The 24,215-nt window shown below is 43.1% G+C and overlaps 1 protein-coding gene across 1 annotated transcript in view; it reads left to right on the top strand.

Moving 5' to 3' along the window:
- The window catches only part of SORCS3 (sortilin related VPS10 domain containing receptor 3), a 404,518-nt gene that overhangs the window by 288,553 nt on the left and 91,750 nt on the right, over positions 1-24,215 (top strand). Inside the window, exons 6-7 of the mRNA XM_038758619.1 lie at positions 8,069-8,133; positions 16,093-16,211. Coding sequence (XP_038614547.1) covers positions 8,069-8,133; positions 16,093-16,211 — 184 coding nt within the window. The remainder of the gene's footprint in view (positions 1-8,068; positions 8,134-16,092; positions 16,212-24,215) is intronic.

Here is a 24,215-nt window from a genome sequence, read left to right as displayed (position 1 = left end):
GCTAGATCCAATGCTCTTGATTTTTCTAAGGAATTTTAAGGGTTGAGATTAAATCCCCGTGAAAGATCAGGAAGCTAGATTCTGTGGCAAGGGGAAACATTTCCATTCAGATTGAAAAAGCAGCAAAGCAGAACTGGGGAAACATTTGCCTTTCCTAGCCCCAGTGTGCCAATAGAGTTGTCTACACGAGCATTTAAAATGGCAAACAGCTGTTTTATTTTGTAACCAGGAGGAAATACTTGTTTGAGTCCCTGCAACAAAGCAGCTGTTAGTTTTGTGCTGGTTTGGATAGCCTCAAAATCTATTTGTGCAACATTTTCCCCAATTGACACCTCTGAGCTTTCCAACAGCCCAAAAGGATGAAGACAACTTTCAAAACATTTTCATGGTAAAGAATCTACTGGTGGTCAGATTGTCTTTCAATTGGATTTATTTCACAAATCGTTTCACCATGGGCTTGTCTGGTGTGATTTTGTTTGTTTTTGTTTTTTTAGTTGAAGGCTAAGATAAACTTCAGAATTTTACTAAGCTAATTAGCCAAACCTATTAATTAGGTGGTCTTCCAGGCAATAAAATTCTCTCCGCTCTCCCACCCATCCATTACTAAGCCATAATTACCTCTTGTTTCTTTTGCTTTCATCTTCTAAACTTCTGCAAAGTATCCTTCTCAGTAGTTCCTTCCATATCCTGTACTTCACCTAATTATCCAAATTTCTTTACATTCGTTGTGCTGCCTTTCTGATTCATTTTTGTTATGTTTGCACTTGGTTTCCCATGCGGATACCTTAGCATTTCTTTCAGAAAAAAATGGTATGGGTGTTGTCTTATTTATCACATTTATTACTTCCAATGACATTTATGAAATGTTCACAGTGGGCAAGAATTCAAACATGACAGGATCTCTATTGAAGTCAAAGTAGCTAAATTTGCAAATATGTATGTTCAGTTGTCTCATTTTTTGGCTCTTTTTGCTCTGTGGCAGTCAAATAGGCTATTTGTGATGCTAAAATATTTTCCTCCTTGTGTTCTTTTAACTAGGCAGGGTCTGTAACTCAGTTTTCCTCCCCTCCATTTGGTTGATTTCCTGCTTCCCCATTTCATTTCCATCTAGGCTGCCGACCAACCAAGAAATACATTCACTGTGTAATCATCACTTATAGTCAGGAGTGTAAGGAGAGCTTATTGTTCCTGCGGGGTGGAAATGGTAGTGAGATAATATCGAAGATGTGTTCTCCTGCACCTTATCGTGTCTGCTAATGACCCCACTGCCACTGAGCTCCTCATCCTTCTACTTTAACCTGGGTTTAAACCAGAACAGCCCAAAATTGGAAGGTAGGACAAGGCAATGAAGTCAAGGAGTAAGCATCTTTAAAAGCCAAGACGTGTCAAGGTACTTGGTTATATTTTAAAGATCAGTGGAAAGGAACATGTATCAGGGGAACCAGAACAAACCTGGGAGTCAGTTCTAATCCCGGCTCGGCCACTTGTCTGCCGGGAGACCTTTGGCAAGTCATTTTAACTTCTCTGTGCCTCAGTTCCCTCATCTGTAAAATGGGGATTCAATACACATTCTCCCTCCTACATAGGCTGTAAGCCCCATGTGGGACCTGATTATCTTATATCTACCCCAGTGCTTAGTGCAGTACTTGAAACATAGTCAGCAATTAACAAATACCACAGTTATTAATTAGTCCTTCAAGTGTGATCTGGAATTGACTTGTTATTGGTATGAGAAATTCTGTGCTTGTTGCAATCAGTGGTATTGATTTAGCTCCAAGTATTTAAAGTGTTATGCTAAGCACTTTGGAGAGTACCATGGACATAAGCGGGGAAGCAGTGTGGCTCAGTGGAAAGAGCCCAGGCTTGGGAGTAAGAGGTCATGGGTTCTAATTCTGCCTCTGCCACTTGTCAGCTGTGTGATTTGGGGCAAGTCACTTAACTTCTCTGGGCCTCAGTTACCTCATCTGTAAAATGGGGATTAAGACTGTGAACATCATGTGGGACAACCTGATCACCTTGTACCCTCCCCAGCACTTAGAACAGTGCTTTGCACTTAGTAAGCACTTAGCAAATGCCATCATTATTATAAGCCACCTATTCATAGTCCTCATGGAACTCACAATCAAATGCAATGTTTTTTGGATAGAGCATGGGCCCAGGAGTCAGAAGGACCTGATTTCCAGTTCTGGCTCCGCCACGTGTTCGCTGTGTGACCTTGGGCAAGTCACTTTACTTCTCTGTGCCTGTTACCTCATCTGTAAAATGGGGACTAAGACTGTGAGCCCCAAGCCCATGCTCTTTCCACTAAGCCACGCTGCTTCGCAAGTGTAAGTACAAAGGGACTTATGGGGGATGAAGACATGATAGAATTTATAAAGAGTATTGTGATTCTTTCAGAATAGATGTCCCCAAGACGTAATACATTGCAAAAATAAAGAAAAATAGATTACAAATGGAATTGAATTTTTATCAAGTGAATGAGTTCCTAATTAATCCCCTCATTATAAAAATGGACTTCTCAAAAAGCTAAAGAGATAGATATTTGGAAACAGGAGAGTCGGTCTAATACAACTGATGAGAAATTTGCATTTTGCATAAAAAATCAGTTATAAGACCCAAGTGGACTTCTGAGTTAAACACATATCTAAGGGCAGCTGGCAGAACATGCGATTTATGATTGGGAGGTCAGATATTCTTATTGGAGAGTTCTAGGCTCTCGGAGGACAGGGGTTGTATCTTTTATGTCTCTGTACTCCTCCAAGAACTTAGTTCAGTACTCTGCACACAATAGGTGCTACACACAGTCAATAAATACCATTGATTGAAATATATGCATCCCAATAGCCCCCCTTACCATTTTAGGTATGTATCGATTTAATATTTTGTATAGTCGCATTCGTTTCTCCTTATAGTTGCTATCCCCCTCTAGATGTGGGCAGGGAACATGTTCACCAACTCTGTTATATTGTGTTCTCTCAAGTGCTTAGCATGGTGCTTTGCACTCAGGTCCTCTGACTCCCAATGACCATGCTCCTTCCATTCGGCCACAGTTGCTTCTCAAAGTACAAATTAAAAAATAAAAGCACATCTAAGCAGGAAAAACATCTTCAACAGCCATCTTGAAACCAATACCTTTCCAATCTTTGTAGCACAGTCTGCTGGGTACTGGGTCTTCAAGGAGAGCTTTCACTCCACCACAGAGGAAGTTAGGTTTTCTGCTCCAACCACTGGAGTATGACACAAGAATGAACAGTAACTAGAGTTTATGGAGGATGAGGAAATGTAAGCACTATATTGTAGGTTCTTTTGAGCTCATCAAAAGTTACAAGATCTTGGCCTCCCAGAGGTAAAACAAAACAAAAACACCTCTGGTGTTCACAGAAAGAGCAACAATTTTTTTGTGTGATTTTTCTGTTAGTTTCTCCCCCTCCTCCCCAATACTAAGCTATTTCTCAGTTGGCTGCTTCTGTTCTTTGCTTTTCAAGTTGCTTCAGGCTCGAGTACACTTGGCTTAGGAACGTGAGTCTGGGCATGGGAGGAGAAATGACTGACTCCTCACATATTTCTACTGGCTCTTTTCATTCAACAAGTACCCCAGTGGTGTGTCATCTAGAAGGAAATGGTTACCAAGAGGCTTGCTTCCTCTTCCCCCTCTGTGTGTAAGTTCTGTGTGAATCCTACTGATTTCAGGTTATCTCGCTAGCAAAGGATTCCACTGTCAGAGGAAAGCTCAGCTTGTGGAATGTCAGGTGGTAGAAAGTGTGGTATCAGGTTATTTTTGTGGAGGCAGGGGTACTATGCATATACAACTGCTATAGGATTAAGGACTCTGCTGATTTCCTGTGTACTGAACAATAAACCTCCATCACAGGAGCCATGGATGGTTGTGGAATCCTCATTAAACCCAGAATCAAATTGGATTTTGTATGCCTGAAGCTTGCAGAAAAGGCCACTGAGTTTTCCCCCAGGGTGATAGGACAGTATAACTGTCTCTACTATTTGCTTTTCATGCAATTAAAAAGCAACAGAAGACTTTACACACCTTAGATGCTAAAAATTTAACAGAACATCTGTTAATGGGCCAGTATATTGCAAACTCCTTTAGGACAGAGATCACATCTGCTAATTCTGTTGCACCGTCCCAATCAAAGTACAATGCTCTGCACAAAGCAAGTGTTCAATGAATGTTGTTGATTTATTGAATGAGTTAATAAACAAAAACAAGCAAGTGAAGAGGGTGTTTGCTGGGAAGTGTTTTCCCATTTATGTTGATTCCTCAGTGTTGCCTATCCTTGTTTAGATGTAAACTCCTACAAAGCAGAGAATGCATTTTGTATAAGTTTCAATGTGTATGGTGCCACAATAAATGTTCTTCTGATTCTGGGGGAACTTGATAGAGCCTTAGTTTAGAGATCAAAGTATAATGGACAATAGCCGGGGAAGTGACTTCTTATAGAGAGATCTGCACAAATTTTCCTCTGCCTCTACCTTTGATTGAATAAAGATAAATTTCAGACCTACAGCCAAATATGCCTTTGAGTCCTCTTCAGGTCGCCCTCCCAAGCCAGCTGCCTTATCTTGCTCTTTGCCCCGGGACAAACCCTTCCTTTCAAATCTCACCTTCTTTCTATCAATCAATCAATCAAATGCTTATTGTTTGCAGAGCACTGTACTAAGCACTTGGGAGAGTAAAATATAACAAAATAGAAGCAGTATGGCCTAGTGGGAAGAGCATGGGCCTGGGAATCAGAGGACCTGGGTTCTAATCCTGGCACCACCACTTGCCTGCTGTGTAACCTTGGGCAAGCCACTTTAACTTCTCTGGGCCTCAGTTTGCTCATCTGCAAAAATGGGGATTCAGTACCTTTTCTCCCTTTTATTTAGACTATAAGCCCCTTGTGGGACCTACTTATCTTGTACCTACCCCAGTGCTTAGTAGAGTGTTTGGCACATAGCACACGCTTAACGAATACCACAATTATTGAAGTTGGTAGATGTGTTCCCTTAGCCGTAATTTGTTTTAATGTCTGGCTCCCTGGCTAGATTGCAAGCTCCTTTAGGGAAGGATTTGTGTCTACCAACTCTGTCATACTCTCCAAGGTGTTTAGTACAGTGTTCTGCAGAGAGGAAGTGCTTAATAAATACTATTGTTTGTGGCCCTCTATTGTCTGTCCTTCTTCTCCTGAGTCTTTTTTTTTAAGCCTTGCTTGATCATAGGAAACAGCCCAGAGCCTTACGTTTTATCTGCTATGTCCTTCCTTTCTTCCTTCCATTCTTTCTTCCTTCCTTCTTTCCTTCCTCCCTTCCTTACTTCCTTCCAATTAAGTCTCAGGACTCACTTCCAGGAGGGGTACTGTGATTTCTTAACATCCTGTAGCAAATCAATGGAGCGATCTGAGCTCCATTGCCTCTGGGAAGCAGTGAACGGATGGGGAGGGAAGTTGAATCATGTTTTCAAAATTTTATATTGTTCTGTTGTATTATACTTTCCCAAGCACTTAGTACAGTACTCTGTGCTGAAATACTGTTGATTGGAACCAGTAGAGAAAATAGAGCATGACCACACCTGTCCATGGTAAATGCCACAAAATCTCCCTTGTCGTCCATCTGTCCTCTCAGTTCATTGGGAAATGGGTGTTTCTGAGATAAAGCTAGTCAAGCAATGAGTTAATCTCCTCCAGAGTTCTTTCCAGGAGCCGGGGGCCAGTGTGCTAGTAGACTACAAAGCCTCTCGTCATTCTCGTCAGCAGTACAGAACAGAAATAAAGTGTGAAAAATTATTTCTGGATGTCACTGCCCAGATGATGGTCTTTCCAAATGACAGATTTTCCTTTTCCTTAAATCTTCTATTGCTGTTGAACTTGGACATCATCTCTCTCAGGGGCCAAGTTCCATCATTCATTCATTCATGCAATCATATTTATTGAGTGCTTACTGTGTGCAGAGCACTGTACTAAGCGCTTGGGAAGTACAAGTCAGCAACACTTAGAGACGGTCCCTACCCAATCAATCAATCAATCGTATTTATTGAGCGCTTACTGTGTGCAGAGCACTGTACTAAGCGCTTGGCAAGTCCAAGTTGGCAACATATAGAGACAGTCCCTACCCAGCAGTAGGCTCACAGTCTAGGAGGGGGAGGCAGACAACAAAACAAAACATGTAGACTGGTGTCAAAATCTTCAGAACAAATAGAATTAAAGCTATATGCACATCATTAACAAAATAAATAGAATAGTAAATATGTACAAGTAAAATAGAGTAAAAAATCCATACAAATATGTACAAGTGCTGTGGGGAGGGGAAGGCTGTAGAGCGGGGGGATGGGGAGGAGGAGAGGAAAAAGGGGGCTCAATCTGGGAAGGCCTCCTGGAGGAGGTGAGCTCTCAGTAGGACTTTGAAGGGAGGAAGAGAGCTGGCTTGGCAGATGTGTGGAGGGAGGGCATTCCAGGCCAGCGGAAGGCTGTGGGTCGATGGCGGGACAGGCGAGAACGAGGTACCTTTGAAAAGGTCACAGTCAAAGACCAAGGAACCCCATACTCCATCTGTCCAGCTTTCCAGGCATCCAGACCCCGAATGGATAGAAACCACCGCTGTCCCTTAAATGGGTGAAGCTGTTCGACAATGAGCAAAGCAAACTGACTGAGGTTAAACTATCTATCACTCAGAGAAAGTTGCCAGCTAGTGTTTAAGTAGCCTTTTTAGACAAGACAGATACTATACTAAATTTTGCCTCTCCTTTCCATTTGTTGTCAGGTTGGGTTTTCGTGGGAATTAGTATTTTGTAGGCGGGTATGGACTTAATGGTTTTGTGCGACTGTACTCCTTGGGCCTGATCCTGTCAGCAGTAGAAAAGTACAATTGGGGGTATCCAGCATGGGGATTCCTGATACTGGGGCAATTATTTCCACAGGGATAGCTTGGTGTAATTCTTGCACTCTTAATGACTCACGGAGGCCATTCCTGGATACCTGCTCACTCACTGCTCAATTTTTGGCCATACTAGCCCAATTCTCCAGGCTCTGCAGAGGTAGAGGTGTGGAGGGAGGGGGAATACAGAGGTAGGGGGAGAGGCTGGTACAGTTGGACTTCCTGTACCCTCTACAATCAGGTGGCCTCGTCAGAAGAGCGCAGGCTGGGGAGTATGGGACTGACACATGACCAACGTGTGACCTTGGGCGTCACAACTTCTCTGTGCCTCAATTTCTTTATCTGTGAAATGGGGATTCAATTATCTGTTCTCCCTTCCACTTAGTCTGTGAGCCCCTTGTGAGACAGGGACTGTGTCTGTTCTGATTATCTTCTAATAATAATAATAATAATAATAATGGTATTTAAGTGTTTACTATGTGCTAAGCACTGTTCTAAGTACTGAGGTAGGTACGGGGTAATCAGGTTCTCCCACGTGGGGCTCAGTCTTAATCCCCATTTTACAGATAAGAGAACTGAGGCACAGAGAAGGTAAGTGACTTGCCCAAGATCACACAGCAGACATGTGGCAGAGCCGGGATTAGAACCCATGACCTCTGACTCCCAAGCCTGTGCTCTTTCCATTAATCCACAATTTCTGTTCCAGTACTTGACACAGAGTAAGCACTTAACAAATATCCCAATTATTATTTCTAGTCATAGCCAGTACCATCAGAATCCCAAATCCTTTCCATTGGTGTCTCTGTAAGGTCCAAGAATCAGCTACAGCTCCCTATGCCTCAGCCATTTGGTCAGCCCAACCTTCCTGACTTGATGGGCTGAAATTGTGTAGGGATGAGTGGAATGGGTCATAAAGCAGAAATGTTTGGCTGTCAGGATAATTAACTACTGCAAAAGGTTATAGACCCTGGGTATGAATTCTCCATCCATGGAAAGCATTGATAAAGAGACCAGCCAACCATCTGTTGTGGATGGCGTGGAGAAAGGGAGCTAAATTAGATGATCTTTCCAGAACCTTCTCTGCTCCAGGATTCTGCTATTCCTTGGCAGTGCATGGGTTCCCCTTCTTAATACTGCTGTTCTCTCAGGGTGACGTTTCTCCTGATCTGCTTTTCTCTCTCTCTCTTTCTCCTTCCTCCAGGTCGGTCACAGGGTTAGACAAGGAGCCTGACCTGGTACACATGGAGGCCCGGACAACTGATGGATGTGAGTGACTGGGGGGCAGATGGATGCCAAACCATGGCCTTGAGGGAGGGCCAGGGAAGGCTGTCCTCTTGGGCAATTTGTTACTTTTTCCTACATATATTTTAACTGATTAACGAGATAGGCATAAATTATCTCTAACGTCTTGGGAGGAAAGGAGTAAGGAGGGGGATCGACTTCCTGAGGAGTGATTTTACTGAGATACTCAGTCCTGAATGAAACAAAACAACTGGGATGAACAGTCTTCTTTGACCTATTTTAAAAAGTCCATTGTTTCGGTAACATTTCAGGCTCATTCCATAACTTCATTGTCACCTAAAGTGCAATAATGTTAGATATATTTCACAGTGAGTATCGTCATTAGTGAGCTCTGATTCTGCATTTATTTGGTCCTTCTCCTACAAAGAAATTATGCTTTGTCGATGCAGCGAGTATTGGGCTAGACCTACATTGCCCCCATTCTCACCATTTAGATATCCGCAGTAGAAAAAAAAACAATATCAATGAAACAGATTCACGGTAAAATGCTTTTATTTGAGTGCATGAGGAGTTTGGAGAAAAGATTTACACTTGACTGTGGGCACACAGTCACACCCAAAAAGTTCAAGTCCACAATTTTTTAATTAACATTTTTGGGTACTCCACAAATAGGAACCCAGCCTTTTGGGAGGATTGGAAGGAAGAAAAGGGAGATTACTGGATGAGGAGCCCGTATTGTAGTTGGAAGAAAGGAAAGGTGAGGCAGGGGTAAGTAATAGGGAGGTTAGATAGTCACCCCACCCCCAGCCCCATAGGACTTACATACATATCCATAAGTTATTCATATTAATGTCTGTCCCCACCTCTAGACTGTAAACTCCTTGTAGGCAAAGAATGTGTCTACCACCTCTATTGTACTGTAATGAGAAGAGAAGCAGCGTGGCTCAGTGGAAAGAGCATGGGCTTTGGAGTCAGAGGTCATGGGTTCAAATCCCGGCTCTGCCAATTGTCAGCTGTGTGACTTGGGGCAAATCACTTCACTTCTATGTGCCTCAGTTACCACATCTGTAAAAGGGGGTTGAAGACTGTGAGTCCCATGTGGGACAGCCTGATCACCTTATAACCTCCCCAGTGCTTAGAGCACTGCTTGGCACATAGTAAGCACTTAATAAATGCCATCATTATTAATGATAACAAAAAAGTAATTGTGGTATTTAAGTGCTTACTATTTGCCAGGTTGGGATACTAAGTGTTGGGATAGATACAAGCAAATCTGGTTGGACACAGTCCCTGTCCCACATGGGGCTCACAGTCTTAATCCCCATTTTATAGATGAGGAAGCACAGAGAAGTTAAGTGACTCGCCCAAGGTCACAAAGCAGATATGTGGAGGAGCAGGGCAAATTTCATCAAGTTGTATTCAGTCAGGCTTAGATACAGATCTGACAGATGTGAGTTAGGATGTATGGTCAGTGAGACTGCCTGAGGTAATAATGGGGCATTTTGAGATTTGTGGCCAGTCCTCAGAGATAGGAGCCCAGCTGAGAGAAGAGATGGCTCACCGGACAAGTGTGCAAGCCTGGATTCTCCATGAGGCGAGGTTGCTAAGAGACTGTGTGGTTTACTCCCTGAGTCTGTTTCCTGAGGTTGCCTTTATGGGCAACTGCTGTTTTCTTGATGGTGATGGGAAAAATACATTTTACTTCATTTTTGTTCATTTAAGCAAGTAGGAAATAAGTGCAGCTCTTCACCTCCCTACTCTCTTCAACTCAGGAAAATAATCCTGGAGTCTTTTTTTTCCCTACCAAAACACACAAATGGCTCGACTCCCTTTTTTGACCCCATCTTGACCTGAGTTCTGTAATAAGCCTGGTTTTACTACCCTCAGCATGCTTCACACTTTCCAGGTGACCCATTTCTTCGACTTCCTCTAGTCCTTTCTTGACAAAGGAGTCAGCTGGCAGATATCCATGAATTGCCCTTTCTCTGCTCCTCCCATCTCCCACTCCAATCCACAGCTCATCTTATATCCTCAAACTTCAGGGAATGTTAAGCTTCCAGCTGTCTGTTCCTTTCCTGTATGGGGAGACGAGGGCAGAGTAATAATAATAATAATGTTGGCATTTGTTAAGCGCTTACTATGTGCAAAGCACTGCACATTTTACCCATACTTTGGCCCAACTTGGAGAGAAGGATAGACCTAAAACTGGGTCCTTAATGCAGGTGATACCAGAACTGTCTTCAGGTGAAAATGCAATGTGGTGATGACAGAGAGCTTCTATCCTTGTGGGACCATGTTTTACCTTTGGAATATGGAAATTGGTGGTGACTGATTGAATGGGAACTAGGCCATAGAATCCTTGACTTCACCACAAAGAGAGATTATTAAATGGTTTGTTCAAAGCTCCTCCTCCCTTCCAACAATAAGATGAAGGGAAATTGAAAATTGGGAAAAATATATCCCTCCTATTATCTGCCTCTCTGTCTCTCTCTGTCCCTCTTCCCCCACCTCCTCTCCTTCCCTTCCTCAAGAGGAGCTTTTAAAAAGTGCTTTGATCACCCTGGAAAAAAGGGCATTTATCTAAATGTGGGACAATGGATTAAATGGAAATGTCATTTTTCCATTTAATTGTATCAGCAATCATATTTTAAATTTAGGTTTCCAGACTCCGAGATCAGTCTCGGGGAAAGTCATTTTTTTTTTTTTCATTTTGCAAATGAACAAACCTTTGACAGACTTCTTCATTGTCTATGCCCAAATCACAGGTCTGGGCTAAGCTCAATTCCTAAATCATCAGTCCCATGTGGATAGAGCTAATGATTTTAGTTCTGGATAAACTCATGGATGTGGGGTCCATAAGTTATTAATGGAGGAAAAGTTGGAGGGATAGATGGAATAGTTAGGAATGTTGGATAGTGCGTCCCTGAATATTAAGTTGGTTATCGGGGAAGGCAACCTTCAAACAGTTGTTCAGGGCATCCTGGTACCACTGTCAGAGAAAATGCCAAGCTGGGCAGACCATTGGTCAGATTGCAATCTTTACCTCTTTCCAGGATGGAATGTGACCTTTTGAAAAGGTTGTGACCTGTTGTTCTTCTTTTGCAACTTCTGAGCTGAGACTGGCCGGCTTCCTTAGGTGGTTGAGGCAGTTGCTGGCAATTTCACGGAGATAGCTGGGTTCTTGCAAAAGTTCCTATAAGTTCATAAACCTGATAGGTTGAATTGTTACTTGAACTGCCTTTGTGTGTGTGTGTGTGTGTGTGTGTGTGTGTGTGTTTTAAGGTGGCTTTTTTTGAGCAACTGTTACTGGACTTGGTCCAGAAGGAAAAAAAAACCATAAGACCCCAAAAAGGCTAAATGTTTTGTGGGACAAAATGGAGTGGGAAAAATCTCAGTTTAGAAAACATTTGGCAGCTCAGTTTTGAGACTTAAGAATAGAGGGACTTTTTTGTTTCTTGAGAATTTAGAAATTCACAATTTTGAGAACAGTCAAGCTGAGAGAAAGCTGGGAGAGAGAGAGAGAGAGAGACAATAGGTGAAGACCCCAGCTGATGGAGATGACTGGCTCACAGCATTTATGAAGCCTACAGAGTCCCGCTACTACCCTCAAAGTCCTGTTCCCAGCTCAGCTGTTCTGGTCTCTGGAACCCCCAGAATTCTCCTGCCACTGTGAGTGAACTATGTTCCCCTAATTTTGTAGGAACTAATGTAGGGAATGAGAGTGAAAAGATTCTCAAAATGTATAAAAGCTACAATAACTGCTCTTATACTTCCAGTGACTCAATAGATGTCTAATCTTTGTGCCAGAGAAGGAGTTTGCCTTCCGTTCACTGTAGGAACTTTACTTACCCTTCCCTTGTGGTGAAACCCAATCAAGAACTTTGCCACACTCCCTGCCTAGGTGTGGGCGCCAGAACGAACATTCATTCATTATCCTCCTCTGGGGTTTGGCACATGTTAGCCCAACAAAATGTAGCAATTCTCTTCATTTCTATATCATGTTTTGGCTCATCATTTTAATTCTAAATTCCTAGTAAATTGGGTTTTTCACTCCTTGCTGGGCAGTGGGGAGCAAGGAAGGAGCCAAGAAGCAGAAAGACATTGGTGCCATCTCACATCTAGAGTTGGCCTTGGTTTAGAGAAAATTTGGTTTTGTTTGGGCTCTGAATAGCCACAATTGGATCAGGAAAAATAATGCCCAAATGAGAAATCAGAACATTAGAGAGCTTGATAAAATGGCCCTTTCTATAACTGACAAGCCAGAGTCTATCAGGATTGCTGGCTTGCTGGCATAAGGCACTTTCAGAGTCCCATGAAAGGTGGAGATCTCATTGTCATGTCAACTCTGTAAATTGATTTGCAATGGTTTTTCCTGTTTTGTGGTTTTCATGGGAGCAAATTACCAAGTCTCTTGGGGTCTGAAAATATTCAGTGTCTGTTTCTGTGAGAGGAAGGCAGGAAGCAGCATTCTGCAAAATAACACTGGTGTCCTGAGACCATTTTGTCCTTTCCATTGGTGGAGGAGTGAGACAGAATGCCCAGAAGCTATTGTGAATCAACCCCACTTACCCATTATAGGCCAAACTGGTGTTGTAACATCACCACATTTGTGGAAAAATAGTATGTGTGTATGTTGGGGAAGGGGAAGAGAGAGAGTTGGAATTTTGCTATTACCCGACCTGTTTGGCTCTTTAGTTTGACCTGTTGTCCTTCAGCTCAATTCAAGCTAAATGGCCTCATTTGTATAACTTAGTTTTAAGTGCATCCATCTCCTCTCTCCTTTTTTCCTCCCTTGGTTAGGTTCTGATGAGAGAAGTGAGGCTCTCTGGGAGCTGTTAATCCAGTTTCCCTCTGGGGAGCAGGATTATTGCTCAAGGGCTTAGTGCCTTAGGTAAGAGTGGTTGCCTAGTGAATGTCTCTTTTCTCTCAATAAGATCAAAACTCAGTTCAAAGATGTTCATGACGTCTGGCCTAGTCGGGCAGCCAGGATAATCAGTGATTTTGCCTCTGTCTTTAACTCCATTCCACTCATCCTAGCCCTGGCAAGCCACTTATTACCACAAGTAATTGCCTTTACAGGGTTTGAATGAAACTTGTGAAAGCATCCCAAAGCAAAGGTTATAGACAACTTTGTGTTAGATATACATCAACATTAGTACAGTGCTCTGCACACAGTAAATGCTCAATAAATATGATTGAATGAATGAATCAACATCATCACGACTGCCTTTATGGAGAATTGTTTCCTTTCCCCTTAGAAAGTGAGCTCCATGTGGGACAGGGACTGTGTCCAACCTGTCTTGTACAGAATTTGAGACATAGTAAGCGCTTAACAAATCTCATTATCATTATTATCTGGAACCGAGTTCGCCTAGAGCATCACTGAGGTCCAGAAAGGATTGTGTAAACATCCTGAGCCCCAGAGTGAGAGCTGGGAGTTCCTTGGAAGTTTCCATTCCTGGATGGCACAGTCCTCTTGTAGGCACAAATATATACACCTGCCAACAAACTAACAGAATCCGAGTCTGAACAGGCTCTCCTAATTCTGCAGTTACCCATGTAAATTAATTTCATTTGGACCAGTCCCTCACCTCACTGTTGAATTTTTTGGGGGTTGAAATGCCAACCAGTTTCAGTTTTATTGCCAAACTCTATTGGTTTGAATCTCAGCATTTTCTTTTGACTTTACTTCTTCTTACCTCCCTCCTCCCCACACTGACCTCTCCCCACGACCCACTTTCATCACAGGAAAGCAAACCTGGAACCCTGTTTTTCTGAGAGGTTAAGAACTAGTTCCAGGAACAGTGACAAATTTGTTCCGGAGAGTTTTCTCACGTGGGGTCTTGAAGGCTGAAGACCGTAGACATTATGGTGGCAGCTTTGCAGCTCTCCATATAAATGTGCTTTGTGAACAGCCTTGGAGAGGCATTTAGAGTTTACGATGTGACCCAAGAGCGAAGCTGAAAGCATTTACTATGTGATTGCTTATTCCCTTCATTCCTCACTCTCTTTTCGCCTCTGTTTCCCTAGTACTCTTTCTTTTCCTCCCACCTCTGGACAAGGTTAGTGAGGCGGTAAATCTGAGCTTCAGGTGAGAGGACTGCCAGCGGAAGAGAAAAATGCTTTTTGTGTCCAGGAAGGCTCAGGAGAGCATCTGTCATTACTTGACTTGGTTTTGTTGTTGCCACGACTCTGGACAGTTCAAACCTTCTCGCTAAGGTCTATTAGCTAAATGCCACTTTTGCAGAAAACAGTGTAGGTATGCTTAGGAACATCATGGTCAACAATTTAGCAATGAATTGTGCGTTGTTCATAAGACCACATGGCTTCCAACTGGAATGAATGATGGAAAACATAAATTTACACTGATTCCGAGATCCAGAAAATGTCCCCAGTGCTTTAGAAGGATATGATTATATGTTTTCTGCTCTTGGCCACCAGCTTGTACACTCTGATAGGTGAATGTGAATGATTCTGTTTGGGCAATCAGATGTTGAAGGGTGAGACCAAAATATGGGGCTTTTATTTGCCACATCTTGGGTAGTTATCAGTATCACCTCTGGAAATCTTCACTGAATCCCTACAGATTGTATAAAGAATGAAGAAAGAGTGTGTCCAATCTCTATTTGCAAGTAGTTTATCAATTAATCGTGTTTTTTGAGCACTTACTGTGTGCAAAGCACCGTACTAAGCACTTGGGAGAGTTCAGTATAACAGAATTGGTAGACATGTTCCCTGCCCACAGCCATCCAGTGTCGGGAGCAGGACGGATATGCCCACAATCACCATAAATTTGTGTAGCGGGCTGACCGCATAGGAGCAGACCATCGCTACAGTAAGGCCAGGTGGGACAAGGGGTCCCTACATCTCCCAGTAAGAAGTGATTCCCCTTGGCCTGGGAGTCAGAAGGATCTGGGTTCTAATTCTGTCTCCACCACTAGTCTGCTGTGTGACCTTGAGGAAGTCACTTCATGTCTCTCTGCCTCAGTTACCTCATCTGTATAATGGGGATTAAGACCATGCGCCCCACATGGGACATGGACTGTGTCTGACCTTGTGTCTACCACAGTGTTTAGGAAAAAAAAAGGGTGCTCCAAACTGATTATCTTGTATCTGGATCCAAGCTGATTATCTTGTCTCTACCTCAGCAATTAGTACAGTGATTGGCACCTAGTAAGTGCTTAACAAATCCCATTATCATGACCAACTAGAACCGAGTTTGCCCAGAACATCACTGAGGTCCAAAAGGACCTCCCCTTTTAAAAAAAAAAAGTAAGGCAATGATAATGATGGTACTTAAGTGGTTACTATGTGCCAAGCACTGTTCGAAGCGCTGAGGTAGATACAAGGTAATTGGGTTGTCCCACTTGGGGCTCACAGTCTTAATCCCCATTTTACAGATGAGGTAACTGAGGCACAGAGAAGTTAAGTGACTTGCCCAAAGTCACACAGCTGACAAGTGGCAGGGCTGGGATTAGAACCCACAACATCTGACTCCCAAGCCCTTGCTCTTTCCACTAGACCAAGCTGCTTCTCGTAGGTGGGGGGAAGGTGAGAGCATTCACTCGCCTGAGACATTGGTGCCCTCTAGCACTTACAGATTGCAGACTGCCACCCCATGCAGAAGAACTCTGCAGAGACACTCTCCCTGGTAGGGACGGTGCTTCCCAAGCGCTTAGTACAGTGCTCTTCACACAGTAAGCGCTCAATAAATACAATTGATTGATTGAGTGGCAGGAAGGTAGGTTGGGGAGATGTACTGGAGGAAACAGAGGCTCCTTCAAGCCTCCTCCCTCCCTCTGCCTGCTGATGGGGGTCCTACATCGTTCATGCATGGTCCTGATTACAGTTTTGGGTTGAAGGGTTCAGGTTGTATCATTTAAAGGTGGCCAAAGCTACCAACTGTCTGTGACCTCCTTGGGCCAGGACTGTGGGGGCTGATGCTTCTCCTTTGGGCGTAACTGGTCCTTTCTGCCATTTCAGATGCTCACTATCTCACCTGCCGCATCCAAGAGTGCACGGAGACCCTCAGAAGTGGGCCATTTGCTCGCTCCATCGACGTCAGCTCTCTCGTTGTCCAAGACGAATATGTCTTCATCCAGGTTAGTCTTTGAGTTGGGTCCTGAGGAGACGCCTGCCCGTCTGCTAGAAATGTGGGAAGACTGCCACTGTGCAGGGAAAGAGTAGTTGCAAGCCTATCTGTTCTGGCCCTATAGAAGCAACATGGCCTAGTGGAAAGACTACGGGCCTGAGGGTCAGAACACCTGGGTTCTTTTCTTGGTTCTGCCACTTGCCTGCCATGTGATCAATCAATCAATCATATTCGTTGAGCACTTTGTGCACAGAACTGTACTTAGTGCTTGGGAGAGTACAATATAACAATGTAACAGATGCATCCCCTGCCCTCAATGAGCTTACAGTCTAGAGGGGGAGACAGACATTAATATAAATAAATAAATTACAGATATGTACATAAGTGTTGTGGGGCTGGGGTGAGGAGGATGAATGAAAGGAACGACACAGAAGGGAGTGGAAGGAAAGGAAAAGAGGATTTATTCAGGGAAGGCCTCTTGGAGGAGATTTGCCTTCAATTAGGCTTTGAAGGTGAGGAGAGTCATTGTTTGATGATAGGAAGAGGGAAAATATTCCAGGCCAGAGGCAAGACATGAGGGAAAGGTCGGCGGTGAGATAGGTACAATGAGTAGGTTTGCATTAGAGGAGTGAAGTGTGCGGGCTGTGTTGTAGTAAGAGAGCAGAAAAGTGAGGTAGGAGATGGCAAGGCAAGTGACCTTGGGCATGTCACTTTTCTGTTTCTCGGTTTTCTCACCAGATACCTCTTCTTCCCCTCTACACTTTGGGCTCCATTTAGAACAGGAACTGTATCTATCAAATTGTTTTGTAAATACCCCAGCACTTAATGGAAAGAGTCCTGACTTGAGAGTCTGAGGACCTGGCTTCTAATTCTATTTGTTCTGACAATTTTGACACCTGTCTACATGTTTTCTTTTGTTTGTCTCCCCTCCCCCTATCCGTTGTTGGGTAGGGACCATCTCTATATGTTGCCGACTTGTACTTCCCAAGCGCTTAGTACAGTGCTGTGCACACAGTAAGCACTCAAATACAATTGAATGAATGAATGAATAATTCCGGCTCTGCCAATTGCTTCCTGTGTGACTTTAGGCCAATCACTTGACCTCTCTGGGCCTCAGTTTCTTCATCTGTGAAATGAGGATTCAATACCTTTTCTCCCCCCTACTTAGACTGTGAGCACCATGTAGGAAAAAGACTGTGTCAAACCACATTAACTACCCCAGCTCTTAGTACAGGTCTTGTCACATAGGAAGTGCTTAACAAATACCATAATAATAACAATAATATAGTGCTTGACACAGGGTAAGCACTTAACAAGACTGTTGTTATGATTATTATTATCAATATTATTATTATTATTTTTATTGTTATCCTCCCTCGAACTTTCTCAGCCCCAGTCTCATCCCCTTTCTGGCCTTCAAGAAATGGTTCAATTTCAGCCATTTAAAAAGAAAGCTAGTTCTGGAGAGTGAAGTGGAACAAAGCATGCACCCATATTATCTGTACCAGGTGGAACACGGCAAATTGCTAATACCCATTATTCCCAGAGTGGCAGACTTTGTGCCTGGAGTTCAGTGACAATGTGTTCTTTGATGAGAGGGTCACAATGACTCCCAGCTGGATAAAAGCAATCTGTCTTTCACCAACACCTGGAAGTTGGAGGTTGGGATCTGATTGTGTGGGTCGGAATGGATTCCCAAAGCCAAGTTGTGGTTGGTGGAGGCTCAGAGATTTAGGTCATAGGATGGTTCTGACAGCCTAGACTTACGACATTTATCAGAGTCACACCCCGGCCTGGATTGGAGGCCACACGAGTCTCTATTCATAGAAGCAACAATATTTATCAAGCACTTACTGAGTGCAAAGTAATAGCATTTGAAAGGCCCGCGTGAGAGTGCCATTTTAGAGAGAGGACAGAAAAAGGAATCTATTATCATCAGTTACACTTTGCTGACTTTTTAAGGGACACAGAGGTTGGATAAAAGTTAAGGGAAAGGAGAACAATCTAATGATCATCCTTATGCGGATTATTTGGGTTTATGAAGATGGACTTAAGTTCTCTGATTTAAAAAAAAAACTTTAGGTCTTAGGGATGCAGGCTACTGACATGATCCAAATTCATCTATAATTTTGAGGAAGTAGAATTTTCCACTTGCCCTGTGTTTCCTGTCCTGGGCTTGAATTGAAGGAGACTAAGGACACATTATATTTTGCTGTTTACCCCAATAGTAAATGTCGGTGGTCTGACAGCATTGCCTCACAATGCGAAGCCTGAATAAAAACACAGCCTACACTCGAGGCACTTCATTTTGTTTGTGGGCATAAATATGTGTTTGGCACTACTAAACCAGTATAAATGCAAAGTGTAAATCAGGTCAGACTTTCTGTTAAATGGAGGGAACGACCGCAAAGAGTAGTAGGGAGCCTTTTGTTTGAATTGATCACAGAAAAATCATAGTCTGGAAAAAAGAATAGCAGGCTGGGTTATTTGAGAGTGATTGGGACTCATTGGTGCAGCATTACAGCCTTCCAAGGGTTTCCTCTCACGAAGTTGGGATCCTCTCTCCTGCGATTCCAGTGATGGGGGAGCTGCCATCATAATCAATTTTGCTAGGTATCTCTGGGAAGCTGAGAGAAATTCTTCAAAGCTCCATTTTGGATGTTTGGAAGCAACATAAAATGGGGGAAAGTTCCTCTCTATTGAACCTTTAGTTTTAAAAGAAACACAACAACCTGAATTGCTTTCCTTCACCATAGATCAAATAGAAACGCCCTGTGATAAGGAGCTATTTTGTACAGAGAGGGAGTAGCTGGCCAGGTAGTTGGTGGGTTTTAGAACACAGATGGTTGAAAATTGTATCCTCTATAGCGGAGAAATTGCTTTTAAAGTGATTAAACTGGAGAGCAGGGGATCACCATCTCAGGTGATGTGTGCTTTGGCTACCAGGAAATGTGCTTGAAAATGCAGGACACGTGAACTGTCTGAAATTGGGGCTTCAAAGTAGACAACGGTATAAATGAAAATAAGGGCCTATAGGAAACAATAGCAAAATGTCTGCTGGCTCTACATCGTGGGAAACTGGGTGACACTAGAACACCCAATCTATAGTTCATTTCTGAGCATGGGGTGGCCTGTTTATTTTCCACCTGAACATGGATGCACTGAAATCAGATTTGTTATACTGTGCTGGACATCTATAAAGGAGAGGGAGAGTCCCCAATGGTGTGGCAGTATTTTTTTTCCCTTTAAGTTGTTATCTTCTTTAAATTAAGGGCCCAGAGGCACAAATTAATAGAGTCTAATTATTCAAAGTGAAACTGTTTGGCAATATTTTAAAAGAGGTTAATTTAGACTTAATGGGAGACTTTTTGAGTGTTAAATAAATATCAATTTCATCATTAGTGATACATTTATAATGCAGAAGCTTAACAGAAGTGTGAAAGTTGCAGGCATAATTTTAAAAAGGAACCCAATGAAGGCATTTAAGCAAGAATATTTCAAGAAGGCTTTCAGATCTGCAGATGAAGGGGATTAAAAGTAGAAATATCTTTAAATAGAACTAAGTAACTTTTATAAAATATTTTAGTGTGAATGTGGTAATTGCCACTAAGTGATTATTGTATTTGTTAAGCACTTAACTATGCCTCAAGTGCTGTTTTGGGGTTTTTTTAATATGGTATTTTTTAAACACTTATTATGTGCTAGGCACTGTTCTAAGAGCATTGGGATTTATTCAAGTTAGGTTGGACACAAGTCTCTGACCCACATAGGGCTCACAGTCTAAGTAAGAGGGAGTAGGATTTGATCCCCATTTTACAGTTGAGGAAACTGAGGCACAGAGATTTTATGACCTGCCCAGGATCACACAGAAAGCAATTGGCAGAGCCTGGATTAGAACCCAGATCCTCTGACTCCCAGAACCATACACTTTCCACTAGGCCATGCTGTTTCTTCTAAATGGAAAGGTTTGGAAGCTTGATTCTGTTCCATCTAAAGTCTGTTGTGCTTGCCTAAGTGCTTAGTACAGTGCTCTGCATACATTAATTGAAGCACTTATATGTGCATATTTCTCTACTAAGAGTTTGGGAGAGTACAGTAGCATACGTGGACAAGATCGTTGCCTTCAGAGAGTTTCATTATCAGAGAAGCAGCAGGGAGTAATAGTAATAATAATAATGACAGCATTTATTAAGCACTTACTATGTGCAATGCACTGTTCTATGCGCTGGGGAGGTTACAGGGTGATCAGGTTGTCCCACGTGGGGCTCACAGTCTTCATCCCCATCTTACAGATGAGGTAACTGAGGCACAGAGAAGTTAAGTAACTTGCCCAAAATCACACAGCTGACAGTTGGTGGAGCTGGGATTTGAACCCATGACCTCTGACTCCAACGCCCGGGCTCTTTCCACTGAGCCACGAGTAGTGAACAGAGCACAGGTCCAGGAGTCAGCAGGTCAGAGGTTCTAACGCCGCCTCCACCACTTACCTGCTGTGTGGCCTTGGCAAGTTCTAGTTCCTGAGTTGTGGGGGAAAATGGACTGAATGTTTTAGTTTTAGTCCCTGAAGCTTTTGACCATTTTAGTCCCTGAAGTCTGTCACTGGCTACTGCATGGTTCTGTTGAAGAAGCAGAGCAGAACAAACAAATCTGGGTCATTAGGCTAGAGCAGAAAACCTGGACCTGGTGACATGTGGCGGATTCTGGGGAGCAGCTGAGGACTGAGAGCAGGAACAAGGGGTCTTAAAGTAGGTTGGTGGAGGTGGAAAGTTGGGGGTAATTTTTTTTGACACAACAATAGTACTACAGAAAGAGTAAAATAAGGAGATAGATAGGGACAGAGTGACTGGGAAAGTGCAGGGAGGAAACAGAGTGGCTTAGGCCTGGGAATCGGATGGACCTGATTTCTAATGCCAACTCCACCACCTGTCTGCTGTGTGAGCTTGGGCAACTGACTCAACTTTTCTGTGCCTCATTCACCTCATCTGTAAAATAGGGATTAAGACTGTGAGCCCCATATGGGACATGAACTATGTCCAACCTGATGAGCTTGTATCTTCTCCAATGCTTAGAAAAGTGCCTGTCGCATAGTAAATGCTTAACAAATACCATTTTTAAAAAGGGAAGGAAAAGGGAGGTTGGGGGAGAAGAGGAGAAAGAGGGACAGGAAAAGGAAGAAACAGATAAAAAAAGGGGGAGGGAAGGAGAGGTAGGTCAAATCATGAAAACCTCAGTGAAAAAATATATATGGAGAATTGGAGAGGGGGCAGAGTATAGCAAAGGAAATTATTAAATGTGGAAAACAGGATGTAGAAGGAAAAGTTCAAGATACTTTTCTTGAGAAGCAGCATGGCCTGATGGAAAGAGCATAGGCCTGGACAAGTCACTTAAATTCTCCGTTTCTTCAACTGTAAAATAAGTATTCCATGCCTATTCCCCTCCTACTTAGACTGTGAGCCCTCTGTGAGACAGGAATTATGTTCAACCTGATTGACTTGTGTCTTCCCCAAGGCATTATACAATGCTTGGCATATAATAATAATAATGGTATTTCTTAAGTGCTTACTGTGTGCAAAGCACTGTTCTAAGTTCTGGGGAGATAGAAGGTGATCAGGTTGTCCCACATGGGGCTCACAGTCTTAATCCCCATTTTACAGATGAGGTAATTGAGGCACAGAGAAGTGAAGTGAGTTGCCTAAGGTCACACAGCAGACAAGTGGTGGAACTGGAATTAGAACCCAGGACCTGTGACCCCCAAGCCCGTGTTCTTTTCACTAAGCCACGCTGCTTCTCAAAATATGGTATTTGTTAAGCGCTTATTATGTTCCAAGCACTGTTCTAAGCACTGGGGTAGATACAAGGTGATCAGGTTGTCCCACGAGGGGCTCACAGTCTCAATCCCCATTTTACAGATGAGGTAACTAAGGCACAGAGAAGTTAAGTGATTTGCCCAAGGTCACACAGCAGATAAGTGGTGAAGCTGGGATTAAAACCTCTGACTCCCAAGCCCATACTCTTGCCACTAGGCCTTGCTGCTTCTCCCCAAGTGCTTAGTACAGTGCCCTGCACACAGTAAGCACATAATACCATTGATTGATTGGTTGACTGAGAGTATCAAAGTAGATTGGACTGTGGAGGCTCCTTTCCTGAATATTTGTGCACTGATAGGCTAGACAACCATTTACCTAGGATGGTCTGGTGCTGAGCGGTGGTCCAGGTGACCTTGAAGAATTTTTCCAGTTCAAAGAGTCTATGGAAGCACATAACCGTCCCCTCTGACTTCAGCTGAATCCCTCCATTCATGCAGGTTTGCTCTAACCCCGTGACTCACTGAGGGCAGAACCCAGGTAATACCCAGAAAGCTTACCAGCGGATGCAGCCACAGTCATGTATTTTCTCAGTGAATCCATCTCTGAATTCTGAGAGCCTTAATTCCATCCCTCTCCTTGGTCAGTAGAGGGTTCTTCGGAATCTATTTCAATTCAACCTTAAATCAAAAACTTTCTGCTTCATTAACCTAAGGACGGCTTAATGGAAAACAATAAATTATAATTATTTCAATACATTGCAGAACGAAGGCCAGGAGTTCCTTCTCCCTCTGATACATTTAGGATATTTGCTCAGATGGTTATAGTACAGGGGAGAAAGTCCAAATGCAGGCTATGGGGCCTGGTCAATCATTGTTAGCATCTGTCTTCCTGCCTCTCTGCAGCCATTACCCTCTTGCCTCTTCTGCCGCTCTCTGTCATCCATTATTTTGTGGCTCTCTCTTTGAAATGCCCAGGATATTGGATGACAAAGTGGGATGAACTCCCTCATCTCTAATTCCCCCAAATCAGTGATCATCCCAGCTATGACTGACTAAACATCACCACGAGATTCAGTCAAATGTATTGAGCGCTTACTGTGCTCAGAGTGTTGTACTAAGCGCCTGGAAGAATAGAATATAACAATAAACAGAAACATGCCTTGCCCGAAAGAGCTTTCAGTCTAGGAGTGGGGGGGAGACAGACATTAATATAAATAAATAAATAAATTACAGATGCCTAGTAGATAGAGCACGGGCTTGGGAGTCAGAGGTTCATGGGTTCTAATCCCAGCTCTGCCACTTCTCTGCTGTGTGATCTTGGGCAAGTCATTTCACTTCTCTGGGCCTCAGTTACATCATCTGTAAAATTGAAAGTGAGACTGTGAGCCCCACGTGGGACAGGGACTGTGTTCAACCCAATTTACTTGTATCCACCCCAGTGCTTCGTATAGTGCCCCACACGTAGTAAGCACTTAACAAATGCCACAATTATTCTTATTATTGTAAGTGCTGTGGAGCTGGGAGTTGGTGTGAATAAAGGGAGCAAATCAGGATGACACACCAGTTTAGGGGGGTAGGATGAGAGCCTCACTGAGAAAAAATGTCCTGCTACCTTCTGTTTCAGATATTTGCATTATTTCTGAAGCAACATAATGCTCAAGTGAAATTTGGTTGGTTGTCAGGTGATCATCAAAGCATGCAATCTCTTTGCTCTCCTAATTTCTGAATGAACTTGAATTAAAGGTGCTATCATTCTCAGATCTAAACCTCCAGGTCTTAAACTCAGTGATTTAGCCGAGTGGTAAGCATCTATTTATCAATCAGTGGTATTTATGGAGTGCTATCTGGGTGCAGAGAATTATACAAAGCACTTTGGAGTTGATAGACTCATTCCCGAACCTCAAGGAGCTTACAGCCTAGAGGAGGAATTTTAAAGGAGGATGGGCAAAATGCTTCTTCTTAATCAATTTTTTAAATAATTATTATACTTAACTGCTTACTTCCTAAGCATTGGGGTAGATAAGAGTTAATCAGGTTGGACACAGTGTCTGTCCCACCTGGGACTCAAAGTCTCAGTTGTGGGGGGAGAACAGGCATTGATTCCCATTTTATAGATAAGGAAACTGAGGCACTGAGAAGTTAAGTGACTTGCCCAAGATCACACAGCTGTCACCTGACAGAGCCAGGATTAGAACCCAGGTTCTCTGA

The sequence above is a fragment of the Tachyglossus aculeatus genome, chromosome 16 (assembly GCF_015852505.1).
Source record: "Tachyglossus aculeatus isolate mTacAcu1 chromosome 16, mTacAcu1.pri, whole genome shotgun sequence".
Lineage (NCBI taxonomy): Eukaryota > Metazoa > Chordata > Mammalia > Monotremata > Tachyglossidae > Tachyglossus > Tachyglossus aculeatus.
This window is presented reverse-complemented; position numbering and strand designations above follow the sequence as displayed.